Source organism: Chiloscyllium plagiosum, chromosome 7 (genome assembly GCF_004010195.1).
Source record: "Chiloscyllium plagiosum isolate BGI_BamShark_2017 chromosome 7, ASM401019v2, whole genome shotgun sequence".
Classification (NCBI taxonomy): Eukaryota; Metazoa; Chordata; class Chondrichthyes; order Orectolobiformes; family Hemiscylliidae; genus Chiloscyllium; species Chiloscyllium plagiosum.
Genome location: NC_057716.1, coordinates 29,995,042 through 30,014,865, shown reverse-complemented (window position 1 = coordinate 30,014,865; position 19,824 = coordinate 29,995,042). Strand labels below are relative to the sequence as shown.

Here is a 19,824-nt window from a genome sequence, read left to right as displayed (position 1 = left end):
CTCAAGCTACCTGGTTCTCAGGTCTGCAGTGAATTTGACAAAATAATTTACCCTTCTGAACAGGACATTTATCACCTCTCTGATTTGTGTCTGACGTACTGGGATATTCCACAAAGGATGACCGTGGAGTCCTGGAAAGAGCCACTGGTGAAAATGGTCAATGCCACAATGGTGTTAAACATTATAGGCCACAGATTGCCTCCTAATTCTTGCAGATGCAACACTTCACGGAAAAGCTGGCGTCCAGGGGCACTCTAAGCCATTCTGGTATTGTCTCTCAGATATCTGCAGGTAGCTGCACCTCCTGTGATAGCCATGATTGCAAGCCAATGCGCAATGTCACACTGGTCCCAGATTGTCAACATCCCATTCTGCTTGACCCTCTGCCACTGTTACTCCTTGTTCTGGCCAATTGTTTGTACCTGGCTGTGAGCCATTCTCTGCCAGTTCCTTTATAGCTGTACCTTGGCAGTAGAAATGCAAGGTTGACTTGTCTCATCATATGTCTGCTTGAGATAATTTATGAAGAAATTGCAGAGGTCCGTCTGGTCATCAGATTCTTCGAAGGTCTTCCTCCATTCTGTCAGTGGAAGGCTCTGTAGCTAGTACTGGTCACTACCAACCATGAAGCCTTCATACATCCTTCGATTGCTACTCAGCTTATCTCCATTATCCATGAGTCACATTCCAGATATCCTTTGTCATGGCCTCAGCAATGTTCTAAGCATCTCCTCATCAGCAACCCAGGACCCTCAAAGTTTCATCCTAGCACATTGATGTCTTTACCTCCTTCGTAACCCTGAAATGACCTTTGCCTTCGATCTTCCCACTGCCATCCATGAGCTTCCAGCAGTTGCCCTCATGTCTCAGAACCTCAGAAAGACCCTTGCCAGTATGACCCTTACACTCCCCACCATCATTCTAGAACATGACTGTTGCACATGGACATCGCCTGTATGGTAAGAGTATCCCACCTCAGAATGATTCCCCCATCCTTAATAGTCATCATCCACATACCTGCTCTCCCCAAGCCTATATCCATTATCATCCCTATGCCCATCCTGCCCCTGCTCATGCCTTCCCATTATCCAAGCTGTCTGTTCTATTATGTCCCATGAACCCACCACTAAGAAAACAATTACTTAGCCATCTCACTCTCATGGTTCCACTTAATGCCCAGTATCCTCAGTTTAATCCTTGGGATCCCACCTTGCAAAGCTCCTAATCTCACCCTTTCAGATCATCTCCTGACCACCATCTTCTGCACAAAGACCCCTTCCCAGACCCACCTAGTGGAATACCACATGCAACTAGAAACATTATTCTTCCTTTTTTGCCTGGATAACCTGCTTTGCTTGGACAAGCTCTGGGCCTCAAACAACCTACTTCCTTTCATCAGACACTGTGCCACACACGACCATTATCCATGCCCTAGACACCTTACAATCCTTGGTCAGGCTCCAAGCCAGACCTTGATAGATATACAGCAATACGATGGGTATTCTTGATGATCTTGACCAATGTTGTGCCTCAAAATGCAGAACTACTCACATAAGTGAGCAGAATAAAAATCTGTACTGCTCCATTCCTTGTATATTTGACTGAAATGGCTACACTGGTGGTCATTTATATTTGTTGCCACTGGTACTTTCTGTGGGATCAAACTCAATTCACAAGGTAATGATCCCTGTCACATGCAAGACAGTGTACCTACTCAGTTATACTGTAACATAACCTCCAGAGGCATTGCCATAAGTATTGCAAATCTGTTGTGTTTACTTGAGGTTCAGCTAAATGTCTTTAATTAGCACTGGCTGAGACGTCAAATTGCTTCTCATTAGCATGGAAATCAATTGCAGTGAAGCCTTATCCTGACAGGGAGTGCCAGGAAAAGAGACCAAAGTAGATAATGACCCCCCAGATAATTCTGACCTCATAATCACCTTCAACACAGGAACACAGTTGTGTGATTCAAGCATTTAATTTGCTGAACAGCCTCGTTATGATAATTTTTAAAGTAACTATCATGAAGAAACAGGGCTTCCTAAATGTCTAATTACAGACACAAACACATCTTTGTTACCAAAGCAAGGTGCTCCTCAGTTTAAAAGTCACAGTTGGATCCAATTTTCACTCTCGGGAGGGATTTATGGGATTGAATCAGGCCCACCAAACATGGAAGCAAATCATAGGCAGCCAAGGATGTGAGCAAGTTCTGAAATAGGCTGCTTAAAGGTTGACCTCGATTCTCTGGTTCTTTGTCCCACTTGTTTTAGACGTTAAGGCTCATTGACTTCGCTACCCATAATATCTTCATGCCAACTTATGCTCCCTCATACCTCCAATCCATCTCTTTAATCTCTTACACCCTCCATCAACCTCATATCTCTCACTCCCACTCCCACATGCCACCTCCATGGTTTATCCACCTCCGATCCCCATGGAAAACAGAACCCTGTGGAAATGATAACAAAAATTAACAATCTAAATAATTCTCATTTCTGCAGATTTGAGAATGTGAAGAACTCTCATTTGTGAAATTATTTACACACTGTAAATTTCCTTGGGGTTAATTAAATTTTTTTAACAAAAAAAAAGCTGATATTCAGACAGCCCAAAGATATCTCATCCTTTAGTAGCTGCTTCAAACTGGCAATCAAACTGTGATGTCAGAATCCTTGCAGTTTTTTTGTTAAAATTCAGACAAATATTTTTAGCGACATAACATTAGTCCTCAGGCCTTTAGTGATTTCTGTTGAACCTGTATGAACAGGTTTTGTTTTGATACCAGATGGTCTGTCAATCAAAGCAATCTAACAAAGAGTTTTATGTTAAGTTTGCACATGCAAGTTCAGCCTTTATTTTCATTTTTAAAGAGTGGGGATTTATTAATTGCACTTTAATAGACTTTATTTGTCAAAGGCATTTATGTCTAATAAGTTTGTAAACTATACATTATAGGTGACTAGCCAAAATGGAGTCTATTTGAACTCAATACTGGTCAAACGGCCCTCCGGAGTTTGGTTTTCTGTCCTGCATAAGTCACACCCTGTCCTCTTTCTCTTACCTGGAAAAATTAGATGTTGAAGATAGGGGGTTGGGACTTCCACAGCATAGACTGGCAGTAGCTTTCAATGGTTCAATGACTCTTCCTGATTTCATGCAAACTCCAACCCTTAATATTTGACTTATCATTATATGCAATAGAAAATATAGGCAAAGGTAGGATGTTCAGCTCCAGAAATCTGTCTGTTATTTAATTTGATTATGTTTGATCAGTATCTTAATTCTATCTATCCACTTTGAAATCATAACCGTTATAACGCTTACCTAAGTCTAACCAGTTCCATTTTCAAATTTTCTATTAACCAAGTCTCAATAGCTTTTTCTTTAGATGAGAAAGTTTCTGATTTCTCATATTCTTATATTGAACAATCAAAAGTAATTAAAAGAAAATTCCATTAAATGCAAAATAAATTCAGCTTTGCAAAGGGAAATGATACCTGTGATTTTTAGAGCTTAGATAAGATTTTATTTTGTGGATAATGAATGAGAAAATTGTAAGATTCATATGTGTCTATAAAGTCTCACCAAGTTGAATCCTCCATGTGAAGTTTTGTAATGGTAATGAGTGAAACAACCAGACACACGCAGAATTCATTCCTGAGGTTCCCTAAATTTATTTCAGTATTTGTGCACTCAGACAGTACAAACCTTACAGTAGTTTTCCCTAAAAAAATATTAACAAAGATTCTGCAACTTTGTATTTTTTGACAAGCCATGTTATTTAGGTCACAGTAACAGGGATTTTCAATACAGTCTTAAGAATCAGTTAATGTATTTCAAAAACATTTTACATAAACTATTTCCTAAATTGAGAAAATACATTATACAGTCCGAAAAAAAAGGAAGTATTGCACTTGAAAACTGCATTCACCTGTTTAGCATAACCGGTTCAAGTTTGGAAAGTCTGTTGTAGACTCTGATGATGCTTATACTACTGAGTGACAAGGACTTGAGAGGAAAAGACACTAGGCTACAAATAGCTGCTGCCAACGCCCGACATTGAAATAAAGTAATTTTATTTTTAATTTGTAATCAAAGCATTTTAAAAGATTTAAAACATACTATAGTTGTTGATGCTGAAACCTTCTAAGTAATTGCATAAAAAAGTTTAAAGTTTCAATCATCTTACAAAGGTATGTTATAAGGAAAATGTACATCCAGAGTTTTATGCAAAAAAAACACATGTTGCCACCATTAAACAAACCAAGGAAGAGGTTCCAGTTACCCGATTCCAGTAGCAAATGCACTACAAAGCTAATGTACCTTTTATTTTTCAAGCATTTTCATGTATAAAACTACACTTTAGTACAAAAATATGTAAACAGCTTATACCTAATGCTTTAGCAACAAAAAAGCCCAAGGATTTAGAACAGGGTCATTTGTTCCAGATTAGAAAATGCTACATGAAACAGGAAGTGAGTCTGGTTAAGAACTGACAGCGCTTCACAATCAGTTGAATGATCACAGTTTCAGAGTTTTAATACATCCTTCCCTTGTTGCTATATGTTCAGAAATTAACAATAGTCTCCAGTACTTTATGAAAATTTCCAGTAAGTGCATAGTTTGGGTCCTAATTTTGATGCCCCCTTCAACAAGCAATCTAAGTGTGAGAGGTAATCTTTATTCACAGAGCAAGTGCCACAAAATAAGTTATCAGGCTTGTCATCTGAGTGGAACTGTATCATTCATCTTCGACTTATAAGAAAATGCAGTTAAGGACAAAAAAGATTAAGACTCTGATAATCAAAAAGGGAACACCATCAGTGGATTAATACTGAGTCTGTGATTAAATGTATTCACCCATTAACCAACTTGTGATGGCCTGCCGAATGATTCATATTTTTTCCCCAACTTTATATAAATTCAAAAACTTAAATATAGGACTTCCCTTTTCAATTATTTTGATCAACATTGAAAAGTATAAATTAACCAACAAGTGCTTGCTTTTAATCTAGTGAACCTTCACTTGGTTAATTTGAAATATGTGAAACAGGCAAAGATACTAAAAGACCACTGCATAAAAGAGTATTAATCTTTTATTCCTATTGTATTTGAAGTTAAGGAAGTTTAAGACATGTTGAACCTACATCATTCTTCTTCTTCACTATAATTCTACATATGAGTCGTTTATAGGTTGTCACAGCTGCACCTACGCAAGGACCGAATTGAATGATATAAAATTCTTCAGATGACATGACTGACAGCTCATTTTCATAAACTAAGGGCTAATTTTAATTCCCACAAAGTCATATATGAGTGAAAAAATCACATTACTGCAAATGAGTGAAATATACTCACTACAGTATATTCTTGGTCCATGGATCGTAAAAACAAGGCAAATCTTGTCACCAGGCCACATCTGCCTTTCAGTTATTGTAATGTGGGTGCCAAAATATAGTTTTTCATCATTGTCCAAGAACTCATAGCCTAATGGAATGTGTGTTCTCCTCGAACAATGTGCGATGAGAATTCATAACGATCCTGGCTTCTGTAGCCGCAGATGTTACACTCAAAGGGGTCTCTGAAACCATGGCAGCCCATGTGAATGGTGTACATGACATGGTCTAGAAACAGCACGCGACAGTGCTCACAAGTGAAAGCTCTAATCTGCTCGCCCTCGCCACTGTAGACCCTGTATATCTCTTTAGAGGTATGAGATAAAACCTTTGCTGGTTCATTAGCCTTTGAATCATCCTTTGCGTAGGCAGGGCTTTGCTTGTTCCGAGGAGTAAAGGCTGGAATTGCAGGATATTGTTGACCACTTCGATCATCATGACTACTTTCGGTGTCAGTAGAATCTAAACAGCTGTTACTAGGAGATATTCCTCTTTCTGCTGTCTGATGTTTTGCTCTTATTAGAGAAATGGGGCCATCCATTGTATTCTCGTGGCTTTCTGTTATTTCTCGACTGCTTGGCCTTTCAAGCCTGCTTGGATGGTATACCTGAGAATAGGCAGCATTCATAACAGGAACTGCTTCTGCCATTGTGCTGGGTTGATGCTGCATCAGAGGTCTGAGGGATTCAGCCCCAAGATATGTAATTGCATTGTTGATGGCTTGATCCATCATGTGCGAATGCATGAACTCTGCCTCTTTCTCATAGTTCAAACTCATGTTATAATTCATGTCTGGATAATTCAAATGCATAAATTTTTCACCTAGAAAACAAAACATTGAAAGTAAGAGAGCTAATTCTTACATTTAGCACACTCAACCATCACATACTTTGTTTTTCACATATTTTATCTAACAATTTTAATATATTTAGTACTGGAACTTTCATTGTTGGACTTTGATGCTAAAATTAAATATCACAAATAACACAGTAACATCTCAAAAGTGACTTGGTCAGATCATTTGGATGTCAATGGAGTTAATATACACATTAGCTATGATCAGATGGTCATACAGGCTTGATGGTGGCATTAGAGTCCAGCTTTGATGTTCTTCACAGGAACAGTTTCGGTTCTGACCATCTGTCACCATCACAATCCTTCATGATGCATGATTTTAAATACATATATTTTCTAATCAACCTGTTCAGAGATGGGACTTCAACCTGGGCCCCCTGGCTTAGAGAAAAATGTCCACCCTGTTCTTCCTCATGAGAATCTTTTAGGTTTTTTTATTCATCAAATTGCTCAGATGTATTACCCTCTACTGCAGGTTAATTGATTCTGGCCGTCTGGCCCAGAGGTAGGGACACTACCACTGCACTTGTTACAATTGTTATTATAGTAAGTAATTAAGATTAGGAAGTGATGGTTCTTAACACATGACTAGCTAGATAAATCGGGAATACTGGCACTTTATATGAGAACTGCAAGACAAGTATGGTCCATAATCTCTGCACAAAGAATGGACTGCATTTTGCACAATAAAAAAAACCAAAGAAATGCAGATGCTGGAAATCAGAAAAAAAACAGAAATTGTTGGAGAAGGTCTGGTAGCATCTGTGAAAAGAAAGCAGTGCTGACGTTTTAGATCCCGTGACCTTTCTTCAGAACTAAATTGATTGAAGCTTACCTTGTTGGCTAAGTGCAAGTTGTGCTGAGTTTCTTAGCAATTTTTCACTACAAGACCAAGCAAGGTTTTTTTTAATCAAACTTACCAAACTTCACCAAGTTACCAACACCATTTCCATGGCAAATTTCCTTGATTTCTTTCCCCATTTTATCCTTCACCATTCCTGGAATAATTTACCAGATATGACAAAAGACCAGAACTTCTTGCATCCCTGCCATCTTTGAAAGGTTGTTGTGTATCCAATGGAGCACTGGCCTTCCAAAGCTGCCCTGCTTGTTAACAGAGTCGGGACATTGTGGAGAAGAATTGTGGCACCATGATTTTTGAACATGACTTGGAGGTCCTGGTGGATGGGTAGTGCAAAGGAGAGGTGTCATTTTTTCAGAGGACTGATCGAGGGGGTTCATACCATCAGATCCTGCCAGTTTGATCTGAGGTCATCACCTACATCAACGCCGTTTCCAGGATCCAAAGAATAGCCCGCAAAGTCACAAGGAAGTGAACATTTTGCTTCACTCCACAGGCTAAATGAAGCCAGGTGACAGTGCCTAACATTTGGCTTTTCATCCCTTAAGAGGATAGAATCCTTTCCCTTACAGGAGAAGACCGGGGCTGGTCCTACAGGGATGTAGAGACTTCCATGTCTAGCCCCACAAGCAAGCACTATTCTGCATGCTGCTGCCATTCTTCCATGAATCATACTGTCAGTCTCATTCATTGCACCTCACTCCTAACCACTGGTCATGATGCTGTTTCCCTAATATCTTGCAGGTTCTGTTAGCCTCCCCTGATTTCTTCACAGAAACACCTGACTTTCTTGGAAGCAACCTTTCGATTTCTGAGGATGACAGTGCCAAGCAGCAGCAAGGCAGTCTTCTGCATGCCCCACCAACTCAGCTGCAAACAACTCAAAGGGAATGTTAAGCACAGACAGTGTGGGAACACAAGCTGGTTAGAACCTCACTGTGACAGGTTCACAGCTAGCCAAGGAAAGAATGCCTTAGGCCGCTGACAATTAGTGGACTGCCGGAGACGAGACCCCTGCTTGGCCCAAAGCAGAGGCTGAGCCAGTGAACTCAGCAATCAGGGACTTCATCCATATGTACAGGGAGGAACTGGTGCTGCAGACAGGTATGTGGGACACAATGGCTCTCATTGCCCAGAAGCTGTTACAGTGCAGTGAATCATGCAACCATCTGTCTACCTCCATGAACAGGTTAATGGCTACTATGGATAGCCAGGCCCAGCACCCTCAGATGTTGCTGGAGAGGTTCACATACCCACATTCCACTGTGCCATCTACTGGGCCTGTGGACTAAAGGCACAGTGATAGGTGAGTGCAGGATCTCCCAGTCCAGATGCCCCTCATCACAAGGAGACAGGGTTGTACCAGAAGGTATACATTTAGAGGAGTAAACACAGCCAAGTCTCTTGGCAGTTTCCAGTCAGGACACTCCAGAGGTGGCCAGGTCCTCCATCTTCACCCTGCTTGTCCCTCTCTTACACTTGGAATGTCAGGCCAAGGAGGATCAACTTGTCTCTGGCAAGAATGTTTGGCCTGTCCAGACACTGGGGGAATCACCCCATCAACTTTCAAGGGCCTGACCTACATTGTCAAGGTTGCTTCCTCCCTCCCAGTTGCTGAACAGGGAGTGCACTAAGATGTAATGGGAGGGAAAGGAAGGAGAAACTTTGGTGTCACAGGTGACAATGGCATGTGTATCTCTGTCAGCTTTTCTATAAATGTTTGTGCTTTAACCATACATGTGTTTGTGAGTCTCTCTGTATTGGCCCAAATGCATTGTTACACCATCTGGCATCACTTCATGTCTGCAGACAAGACTCAGTGGATGGAAGTTTGCACCAAGAGCTTACTACACTGTTTCGAAGCCAAGGAATAATGTATTACATCTTTGGCTCTCCTTTTACAACATCCCTACTCTTCAGCTACACTGTCAAAGAATTGTCCCGCATTGGTTGGGCCAGAGAAATTCATTACACAATGCTGTAGGACGACTAGGGAGTAAGTACCCTCCATTCCTGTGTTCAATACAGTTCATGGGTCTGTGACCAATGCTCCTTCCCTTTAAAAGCTTACTGCAGCCCCCTCCCTCATAAGTTGAGTCACTTACCCTATCTACTTGAGTGTCACAGTCATTTCCTTCCCCACTGTATACTTTCGATTTGCATCATGATGGCAGGCAACTGAAAATGCTCCTCTGTTACCAGCCTTAGCCTCAATACGCTAGTGAACCCTTAAATATCTACAAGTTATTTCTAGTAGCATATCTGAAGGTTCATACTTCCCCAAGTCCCCACTCAATCTCTCTACATGCACCTATAGCTGCCTACCTTTCTCACCCAGTCCTTGACAGATGGGATTATGATGCAGTGAAGAAGACTATATTGGCTGCATACAAGTTAGTGCCTGAGACATGTAGGTAAATATTCCAGAATTTAAAAAAGCAGTTTGGGAAAATCTATGTTGCATTTGAAAGGATTCTGCAAAGTAATTTTGATAGGTGGATTATTAGAAGGTCAAAACAAGTATGAATTTCTCAGAGTAGTTATTCTCTTAGAGGAATTTAAAAACTCACTACCTTCCATCGTAAAGTTAAAGTTGACATAGTTCTACCAGTTCATACAACTGCTCTCTCATTAGAAGGAAATGACTGGGATGATGGTTTAACTTAAGGGTTACCATGCCTCAGACAATAGAAGAGGTTCAGAGGTGAAGTCCTTCATAGTAACCTCAGCCGATGCAGGAACTAATGTTGTTGGCATCATTTTGATTCACCAACCAATAATCTAGCCAACTGAGCTAGTAAAAATTCATGTTGAGGATCAAAGAGTTGTGACTGCTTGACTGGCAGCAGTAATGTCTGACAATTATGAATTAGTCCATAAAACTAATCCTTTGTTCTGTAATGAAACTATGGCTTTAAGAGGTATATTTTGACCTGGTATTTTCTGAAGAAGGTTTTAAGACAGAGGTAGTGAGTTGTCTACTGAAAGCACATAACATAAACAGCTTGTGAAGCCTTGGGGGTATTTTTAAGTAGGAAGAATAGAAGCAGCCTGAATGGCTGCAAGCTCCCACAAAACCAGGATATGTAGTTTTAGTTTTTCTGTAGCAGCTGCTGTGGTCTTGAAGATGGACGTAGAAACAGTTTTTCCTCTCAGTTACAGGTAAAAGCTGTTGGTTCTCTTCCTGATGCAAAAATTACATATGAGACAATCTGTGTTTATAGGATATTACTATGTTGAAACAGTTACTTTTTAGAATTAAATTATCGATTATTCAGTTAAGTTTTCCAATAGAGTTATTTCATTTTCCCCTTCTTTTGTTGTATTTTAACTATAATGTATAAATAAAGTTTGTTTTGCTTAATATCTGGTAGTTTGACCAATTGAATTGTATCTGGAATGTAACATCTTATACTTACCTTTAAAATAAGAAAAAGTTAGAGATTGGACTACCTTCTGAATATATTTTGAGGGGATTTGTTCTGATCCTTTACTGGTCCTAATAGTTCCTTTGGAAAGGATAGAAAATGGGAGCGAAAAAAAGGTAAGCTGCCAAGATAAGGAATTGAAAGCTAGAAATGTCCAAGGTCTTCTTCTTAGATCAGGAAAGGAAAGTACTGAGGATGGAGGTGAGAATTGGAATGAGATGGCAAACCAAGTAAATACATCCTTTGGTTCCACCTTCACAAATGAGGACACAAATAATGTCCAAAAGAAAGAGGTCACGGTTTCAAGGTGAGAGGTGGAAGGTTTAAGGGGGATACACGCGGCAAGTACTTCACACAGAGGGTGGTGGGCGTCTGGAATGCGTTGCCAGCAGAGGTGGTAGAGGCAGGCACGGTAGATTCATTTAAGATGCATCTGGACAGATGCATGAGTAGGTGGGGAGCAGAGGGATACAAATGCTTAGGAATTGGGTGACAGGTTTAGACAGTAGATTTGGATCGGCTCAGGCTTGAAGGGCCGAAGGGCCTGTTCCAGGGCTGTAAATTTTCTTTGTTCTTAAAAAATATTGGAGAACACAGGATTTAGTGAGAGGGAGGAACTGAAGGAAATCAGGTTTAGTAGAGAAATGATGTTGGCCAAATTCATAGGATTAAAAACTGAAAAATCCCCAGGGCCCAATAATCTATATCGCAGATTAATTAAATAAGTGGATTTACAAATAGTGGATGCATTGCCGGTCATCTTTCAAGATTCTACAGATTCTAGAACAGCTTGTATGGACTTGAGGTAGCAAATGTAACCCCAGGATTTCTTTAAAAAAGCAGACCAAGAGAAAACAGGGAATTTTGACTGGTTAGCCTGACATTAGTAGTACGGAAAATGCTGGAATTCGTTATAAAATACTTAATAGCAGAACATTTGGAAAACAGTGACAGGATCAGTTAGAATTAGCATAGATTTATGAAAGGGGAAATCATTTTAAAATATACTGGAATTTTTTGAGTATATAACTAATAGAGTTGATTAGGGGGTGCCACTGGATGTGGTTTACTTGACTTAGAGGACTTTCGATAAGGAATCACATAAGAAATTAGCATGTAAAATTAAAGCATGCCAGTTTGGGACAGAGTACTGATGTGGCTAGAGAACTGGTTGGTAGATCAGAAACAAAAAGTAAGATTACACAGATCTTTTTCCTAGTTCCAGCCAGTGACTAGTGGACAACCACAGGGATCAGTGCTTAGAACCCAGCTACTCACACTATATATTAAAGATTTAGATGAGGGCAATAAATATGATATCTCCAAGTTGCAAAAGATACAAAGTTGTTTGGAAGGTTAGATTAGATTTTTTAGATTAGATTACATTACAGTGTGGAAACAGGCCCTTCGGCCCAACAAGTCCACACCGACCCGCCGAAGCGAAACCCACCCATACCCCTACATTTACCCCTTACCTAACACTACGGGCAATTTAGTATGGCCAATTCACCTGACCCTGCACATCTTTGGATTGTGGGAGGAAACCGGAGCACCCGGAGGAAACCCACGCAGACACGGGGAGAACGTGCAAACTCCACACAGTCAGTCGCCTGAGGCGGGAATTGAACCCGGGTCTCTGGCGCTGTGAGGCAGCAGTGCTAACCACTGTGCCACCGTGCCGCCCATAAAATATACTGCAATGAAGATGCAACAGAGGTAAACCACGTATTAGCACAAACATTGTATCAAGTGAACTACTCTTACTGTTAAGCAGGCACATTACTGTTGGGTCAGCACGGTGGCTCAGTGGCTAGCACTGCTGCCTCACAGCACCAGGGTCCCAGGTTTGATGCCAGCCTTGGGCAACTGTCTGTGTGGAGTTTGCACATTCTCCCCGTGTCTGCGTGGGTTTCCTCTGGATGCTCTGGTTTCCTCCCACAGTCCAAAGATGTGCAAGTCAGGTGAATTGGCCATGCTAAATTGCCCATAGGTTAACTGCATTAGTCAGAGGGAAATGGTCTGGGTATGTTACTCTTTGGAGGGCCGGTGTGGACTTGTTGGGCCGAAGGGCCTGTTTCCACACTGTAGGGAATCTAATCTAATCTAAATATGAAAGGGCTCAAAATTAAACTGAACATGAAACACAGCAAAAAATGCAGTGTTTTTGGGACGTTAGTGGAATTATGGTTAATGCAACCTGGACATCCTTGTACCCTGCTAATAAGATCTAACTTCTTTAATCAAAACATTTTATTTGTATTCATGGCATAATGGGATAGAAGTTTAAAGAAAAAAAGTTGACTGTCTTAAAGGTAGTATGCCCAATCATCTTCTCACAAGCTAAAACCCTACAAAAGAATGCATGTCTAAGGGTCAATGAGATGAGATCAGTGATAAATTTAATATATGTTTAAAAATACAGAATGACAAAGTCATAGCCCAAAGTAAATCTCCCATTAGCAAGAGACTTGAATTAAGTTGACTTGACTTGATGGTGAAGTGATGTGAAATCGCCATAGTCCTGAAGAATCATAGGGAAGAATCATAAGGTTGCTCTCCGATTAGAGAGAAGTGACTAGTGTGGTTTCACCTGAGGGTCATGACGCCTCACATGAGGGCAGAGGTTAAGAAGAAGAGTTCTCTATGAAGGCTCAGCTATGTGTATGGGATAAAGATAAAGCATTTTCATCTTGCACTTCTTGGATTGGCAAATAGATTTAGCCAGTCTACAATTTCTTTCCTTTTTAGTGTTGTATTCAGAATTGTCATTACACACCTCCGGAGCAGGTGGAATTCGAACCCGGGTCTCTCGGTCCAGGGTAGGGATACAAACACTGCACCACACAAGCCCTAAGAAATATGGAAAGCTTCACGAATTTGCATCTCAACCTAGCTCAGAAGCCATGCTAATCTTCTCTGTACATTCCAATTTTAATAAATGTGCTGCCAAAGTGAGCCAATCTACGATACATAGTAAAAGGAAACAAGTGATAGTGGACAAATTAATAGACAAATGGATAGAAACTACACTAGAAGCAATGAGCTAAATTCCACACTGATAATGGGGTGTGATTTGTCAATGATTTTAAATGCATGTGTGAAAACATGAACACTGTAGAAATGATATTGACTGCAGAAAATCCTTTCAATAATGGAGTTTGTGAAATAAATCACACAGTAATAGACGAGATGCTTCAGTAAAGCTTAATAAATCAACAAGTCCATGGGCAGTCAGTCCATGAAAATAACTCACTGCAAATGGTTAGGGGTTTCATTCCATATCAATTGGTTTTTTGGAGAATTCCAAAAATTTTATCAGTAATGAGTGATCATTCTCCAGTTTGGGAAGGGACTACAAGTAGCTCCACTTCTTTTTAGCATGAAGGGAAAAGGGCATTAAGACTGAGGTTTCAGGGAAAATTCAGGAGTTTTAATGGCATCATTTGCCATCAAAAATGAGTTCTAATCTGGGGTCATATTAAATTAAAGGAAGGAGTGGAAGGTCTCCGTAAGGTTTTACATGGTGATAAAGAAATTGTAACTTTCCAATATGGCAATCAGACAGTTAGGGTGAATTTCTTAAGGTACACTGAAACATCTCGTACATTTACAGAATTGGAACAAGTCACAGATGTGTTACTGTGCACTTCTAATATACATTTCTTCAACAAGTATAAGCAGTAGATTATGGGAGATGAAAGGCTAACCGAGTATGGATAAAGTGATGGTAATGTACATAATAGGCTATTTATCCATATGAACAACTACCAAAGGTTCATATATATGCGACAGAAAGGCCCAGTGAATGGAGGGATGCCGCCATAATCAAGACAGGATGGAAAGCCACCAACATATAGAAACATTGTCTAAATGTGCAGGATTAGGGACAGGAGGTAAGATCCTTGGATCAGCAAAATGAGGCAAAGATGTGGAAGACCTGAAAATGAATTTAGAAGTGAACACAATTCTAGGAAAAGTCTGTGGACTTGTGAAAGGTATTTTGACCATGGGAGGGGATGGTTTTGTCATAACGGTCTTCAATGCGATAGGAAGTCAAATACAGGTCGTAGTCTGATAAGGACAATGGAACAGAATTGGAATACCATGAGAAGTAGAAGTCCTTATGATTGAAAATGTTTAGTAGCTACTAATAAAATAAAAGTTGATAAAGGATGCCAAAAAAAATGAAAAGCTAGAAAAAAATTGGTGTACGCGCTAAGGTGCTAGATAGCAGACATGCCTGTATTATCACCCAGGAAAAGTGCTTCCTGATGGTACATAAAAGGTTAAACCTAGGTTACTGGCTTAGGTTCTGAAGAGAGATCTACTGATCAAAATTTTGAGTTGATTGCCCTACAGCAGGAAAAGTAACCCTCAAGATTTTTTTAGTTCTCTTAGCAACATATTTCTGGGAAGGTAAATTGGTTGATATAAAAACTCCAATTTTCAAAAGGAGGAATTTCAACGGAAAGTTTTATTGAAGTCATGTAAGGAAACCCTGATGATATAGAGTGGAAATTATGGAAAATAAACAACTATGATTATGGATTGAATGATGCATCAAGTGTTGCTGTATCCAATTTGGTCCGCTCTGCTGTAAGCAGATTGTACTCTGTTAAAAGTAGACCCAGTCATGTTTCATTAACGTCATAAGAACAAACTAATGGGTAACTTGTCGATACATGTTAATACTTTTCTGAGGAAATGTTCTACAGAAGTTGAGCAATATGGGGTAGTTAAATTGAAAAAAGCTGAATTGGTTAAGTACTTCATCTGGATACGATGCCACTTGTGGAATGCACCGTGATAAAATATGCTATTTTTGAGAATGTTCTGAGGTAAAATAAAACAGCGAAGAAATTAAATTCAGAAAAATATGTACCCAAGTTTCCAGCCTTGGATGATCCAGAAGATACAATGCTAGTCATCTTAGTTACATGCCAATCATCTTGATGGATATTCCAATATGACAGGGTTTATCATATTTTTGGTTGGAAATAGTAACAAATATTGTGCTAATGATTAGCCTGGAAAACTAAGAAAATAAAAAGAGGTAATTAAAAGCACCTTAGCTGCTAAATACTGAGACTATTGGATCTAAGATATGGGGCATACTTATCTAACATTCTGAAAGAAATCCTGTGTAATCTGGGGAAAAACAAATTGCTCATGAAAAATCTTGTGGATAACAGTTCTTTGTGAACAATGTTCATTTGACAAACCATGCTGCAGAGAAAAGGTTGAGAATTGAACTGACTACTGTGAAATGTGGGAAAGAAAGATCTCTAAAATAAAATGTATCAATGCATGTCACCAATCGATACTGTTTTACGAAGAAAAATGTGTGCCTGAAGAAATTATTAGACGTTATAGAAGAGATACATCTTGTATGATAAGAACATGGGAAAATGAACATTGTTTGGATTGCTGTGAAATTACACATATTGTATATTTTTCTTTAAAGATGGGAGAATATTAAATATGGAAAAGCGAATATATTATAATGCAAGACATGGAACATGGAAATGAATCATTTTGATCTTCATTACTTCTTTTGTTCGTATATTGAAAAAATATATTATTTAAATACAAGACAGGGCCTGTTAATGAAGGTTAGAAGGAAAACAGGTGATGGCTGTTAATTGATATATAGATATATAAAGGGTGTACAGGGTCTTGTGGTGCTATGGTAGTGGTAGTGTCTCCTCATCTGGACCAGAGGTCCAGGTTCAAGTCCCACTTACCCCAGAGATGTGCCATAATAGGTTAGTCTTTTCTTTTCAGAAAGGGGATACAGCTACAATTGGATGTGTGAGAGCTGCTAGTCTGGTGAGTCAATAAACTGCACAAAAAAAGTCTAAGTCTCTTAGTTTTCATTGCAATATCCTGGTTAAAATCAAGTAACACCACAGCATCTATAAAATTTCTCCTGCTATACTTTCTTCTTGAGATTTGCTTATGCTCATCTAATCCTTAAAAAAGTTATTTCCTTTTATCTTTTTCTGCCTACAGTTTGAAACCCTCCAAGGTTACGGAAATCTGTGGTTAACTAGCAGATTAAGAATACCCGAGCATAAATTTGACTTACTGCATAATCACTCCACTGGTAAATTTGATAGCTATGTATGCATCTTTTAAAGTGCAATCTTGAACACCCTTGCAAATTCACAAAGCCTTGGTATGGTTTGGCATAATGATCTTCAAATCACAGTAACATCATATAGTCTTCCACAAATCTTGTCAATGTCAATGTCTTACTAATTTCCTCTCAAATCACTCCAGTTAATTTTCAAGTATGTTCCTAAAGAGGTCTGTTCTCTCTCCTATAATATAAACAGAAAGTGCTGGAAGTACTCAGCAGGTCTGGCAGTATTGGCACAGAGTGAAACAGTCAACGTTTCAAGTTGAATATAATATCTTCAGAACTAAATTCATGAATAACAGCCAAAGTTTTCCAAAACAGAGGGGTTCCGGAATAGTTCTAAATTGATCCTCAGGCCACATCATCACAATTCCTTCAAGCTGGAGGTACTAATCAGACAGCCCGATGCTCATAATCTGATCAATTAATCAACAGGTAAATACGTGGTGGTGGTTGGAAGAGTACAAGCTTAAGTTAACATGTTTATGCAGAGCAAGGTAACATATACCAAATACACCAGTAGCAATCAATCCATGGTGTTGCTTAAGAGATCAATATTAGATAGGAAACTGGGAGAATCCTTTTCATTTTGAATAGCTCCATAGAATTTTTCCGCAGTTTAATTTCGCACCTGAAGATCAGCTCATTCAACAATACAACACTTCCTCAAAATTGCCCTTAAGTACCAGCCTAAATAATGCAGTCTAGTCTTGGAATGTGGCTGAACTTACTAACTCAGCAACATGATTTTTGATGAACAAGATAAAGCTTAATTGTCATTTAAATGACAAATGTTGCTCATGTAAGTTCCAGTTTGCTAATTGGTTTTTGTTTGCTTCTTTTATAAGATTGCGTTGCACCTGCAACAGAGTGTGGTTTGTGTGAGATGGCCACAAGTTAGATGCATGACACTTGAGACTGTGTGTGCATGTGAATGTGTGTTGGATCAGGTATGCATTCATTATATATTAAAAGTTAAATTTTGATGAAAAATTATTATTTTAGAAGCAACATGAAACCAGTCAATCTTTACTTGTTTTTTCTGACGTCTTGTCTTCAGCAGTATTGGGGAATTTAAAAACATAATCAAGCTGCCAAAGCTTCCTTCAGATAGTTTATAAACAACCTGTTCAGAGATGGTGTGAACTCTTATAAGATGGGACTTGAACTGTGTTTCTTGGCTCAGATGTAGGGAGACTACCATTGCACAACAAAAGCCCCTCTGAAATGTCCTTATAGATATTTTCTACTCAACCTGTTCAGAGATTATACTACACATCCCTGGAGCAGAAGGAACTTGAACCTGGGCTCCCTAGCTCAGAGGGAGGGACACTACCACTGCACCACAAGAGCCCCTCCAAAGTATTGAGGCTTTAACTGACCTCAAGAGGTGATCATTTAAACTATATCCTCACTGGTCGTAAATTAACATCTAGGAATGATTTTGAGGATGGAAACCAATTGCAGCTCCATTCTAGCAGTGGACAATGACAGTCATGTTTCAAATCCCAAAAAAATTATCAGTATGACCATGACAATTCAACCAGTTACTTTAATGCAGTGATACAGAACACCAATTAAGAAAATTAATTGCTAATATTTATTTAAATACTTACATTTGGAAAACAATAGCAGATCACATAGCAACTTGTGATAAGGTTTATCCTTTATTCTCTCTTTGTATGGTCAGTTTAAATGGGCAGTTGATTATTATTTTGCTATTACATTATTGCTAGTAAAGAAAGACAGTAAATCTCACCAACAAATTTTTGCGGTGTGGAGCTTTTACGCTTTCCTACGTTGCTTGATAGCCTCTCTATGACTGCAGGTCTCTCAAATGACATCAGAGGAATGTGATCTGCTACTGGATCCTGCTCCTTGTAGTCCTCTGCTGCAGAGAACAATGAACATTCAAAATGTGAAAACACCATTCCACAAAAGTTTCTATTTTTAAGTATCTCTTTTAAAATAATATAACGCTATTAAAATTGACATTTACTGTGCTGAATATTTCAGAAATCAGGGATTCGTTTATCAGAGGATAAAAGATTTCATCTCTAGTATATGGGCCATATTTAAACTAAATAGAATGTCTCAACTTTCAGAAGAATTCAAAACATTAAGTTTCAACAATATTATGTTTCAATAACTAATGCATATTCTTTGAAACATTGCAATGAGGACAAATGGTGCTTTCTGCTTGACTACATTGAGGCTTGACAAAACTTTTATGTTTAAACTAAGATTTGGCAAGTTAGGGTAATGCTAAATAATTAATTGTGCTCTCTCACCACATGAAATAAAAATATATTATTACTGGAAAAATAAATTAAAGTTAACTTGTTGGCTGAAATTTAATTTTCTGTTAAGCACACCCATAATTTTTGTAGTTTTAAATGGTACGATAGTCTATTTTATAATTGATAAAATATATTGTTGCTGTGTTAGAAACAGCCAAAATCTTTATGTTTTAAGTCAACTTCCTTTATTATATTTATCAGATGAATGCATATCTTATTACTTGATTCAAAGAAAAAAAAATCCACATTCTATATCTATGCTAATAAAGGACACTGTTGATCCCAACTAATTTGAATCAACTAAAGTCTATGAAAAAAAATCAGCAAACAATAAATTGGCACAATGCCTCTTGCTTGTGTTTAGCAACTGAGTTTTATAATTAATATTATTTGGTGAAATTTAAACATTTTGATAAGGATTAGAAAATAAAGAAATTAATTGTGCAAAGAGACAAAATTAAAGTTTACAAAATAATTCTTAATAAGTAGTGAGTCTAGGAGCAACAGTATTTTAGAAATGCAATGCTGCATTGCTAACTACAGAGGAACCTTGATTATCTGAAGGACATGGGCAGGGAGAATTTTGTTCGGTTAATTGAATGCTGAATAATTGAATGCCAGATAACATAATTTAGCCAAGCATCGGGACCTTGCAATCTTGCCGGATACTCCGAAATTTGGATAATCGAATGCCGGATAACCGAGGTTCCTCTGTATTTTGCCTCCATGCAGTTTGGCTGAGAAATGATAGCACTAATTTGTCGCAACCTATCCAATCTCAAACAATCATGACCAGACACAGAACATTTCCTCTACATTTTTAATGGATTGTTTA

At 38.7% G+C, this 19,824-nt stretch overlaps 1 protein-coding gene and 1 non-coding gene across 10 annotated transcripts in view; both read right to left on the bottom strand.

The window, feature by feature from the left end:
* Positions 1 to 3,656: 3,656 nt before the first annotated feature.
* LOC122551441 (zinc finger protein Helios-like) overlaps positions 3,657 to 19,824 on the bottom strand; it is a 227,066-nt gene continuing 210,898 nt past the window's right edge. For 8 of the 9 annotated variants that reach the window (XM_043693360.1, XM_043693353.1, XM_043693361.1 and 5 more), the window contains 2 exons: positions 18,449 to 18,580; positions 3,657 to 6,224 (listed from right to left, as the gene is read on the bottom strand). In XM_043693360.1, coding sequence (XP_043549295.1) covers positions 5,494 to 6,224; positions 18,449 to 18,580 — 863 coding nt within the window. In that variant the 3' untranslated portion in view covers positions 3,657 to 5,493. The remainder of the gene's footprint in view (positions 6,225 to 18,448; positions 18,581 to 19,824) is intronic. The other variant, XM_043693354.1, reaches the window with a different exon arrangement.
* On the bottom strand, positions 13,401 to 13,504 carry LOC122552071. Its single transcript, XR_006312290.1, has one exon. It is a non-coding gene; the product is annotated as a U6 spliceosomal RNA (small nuclear RNA).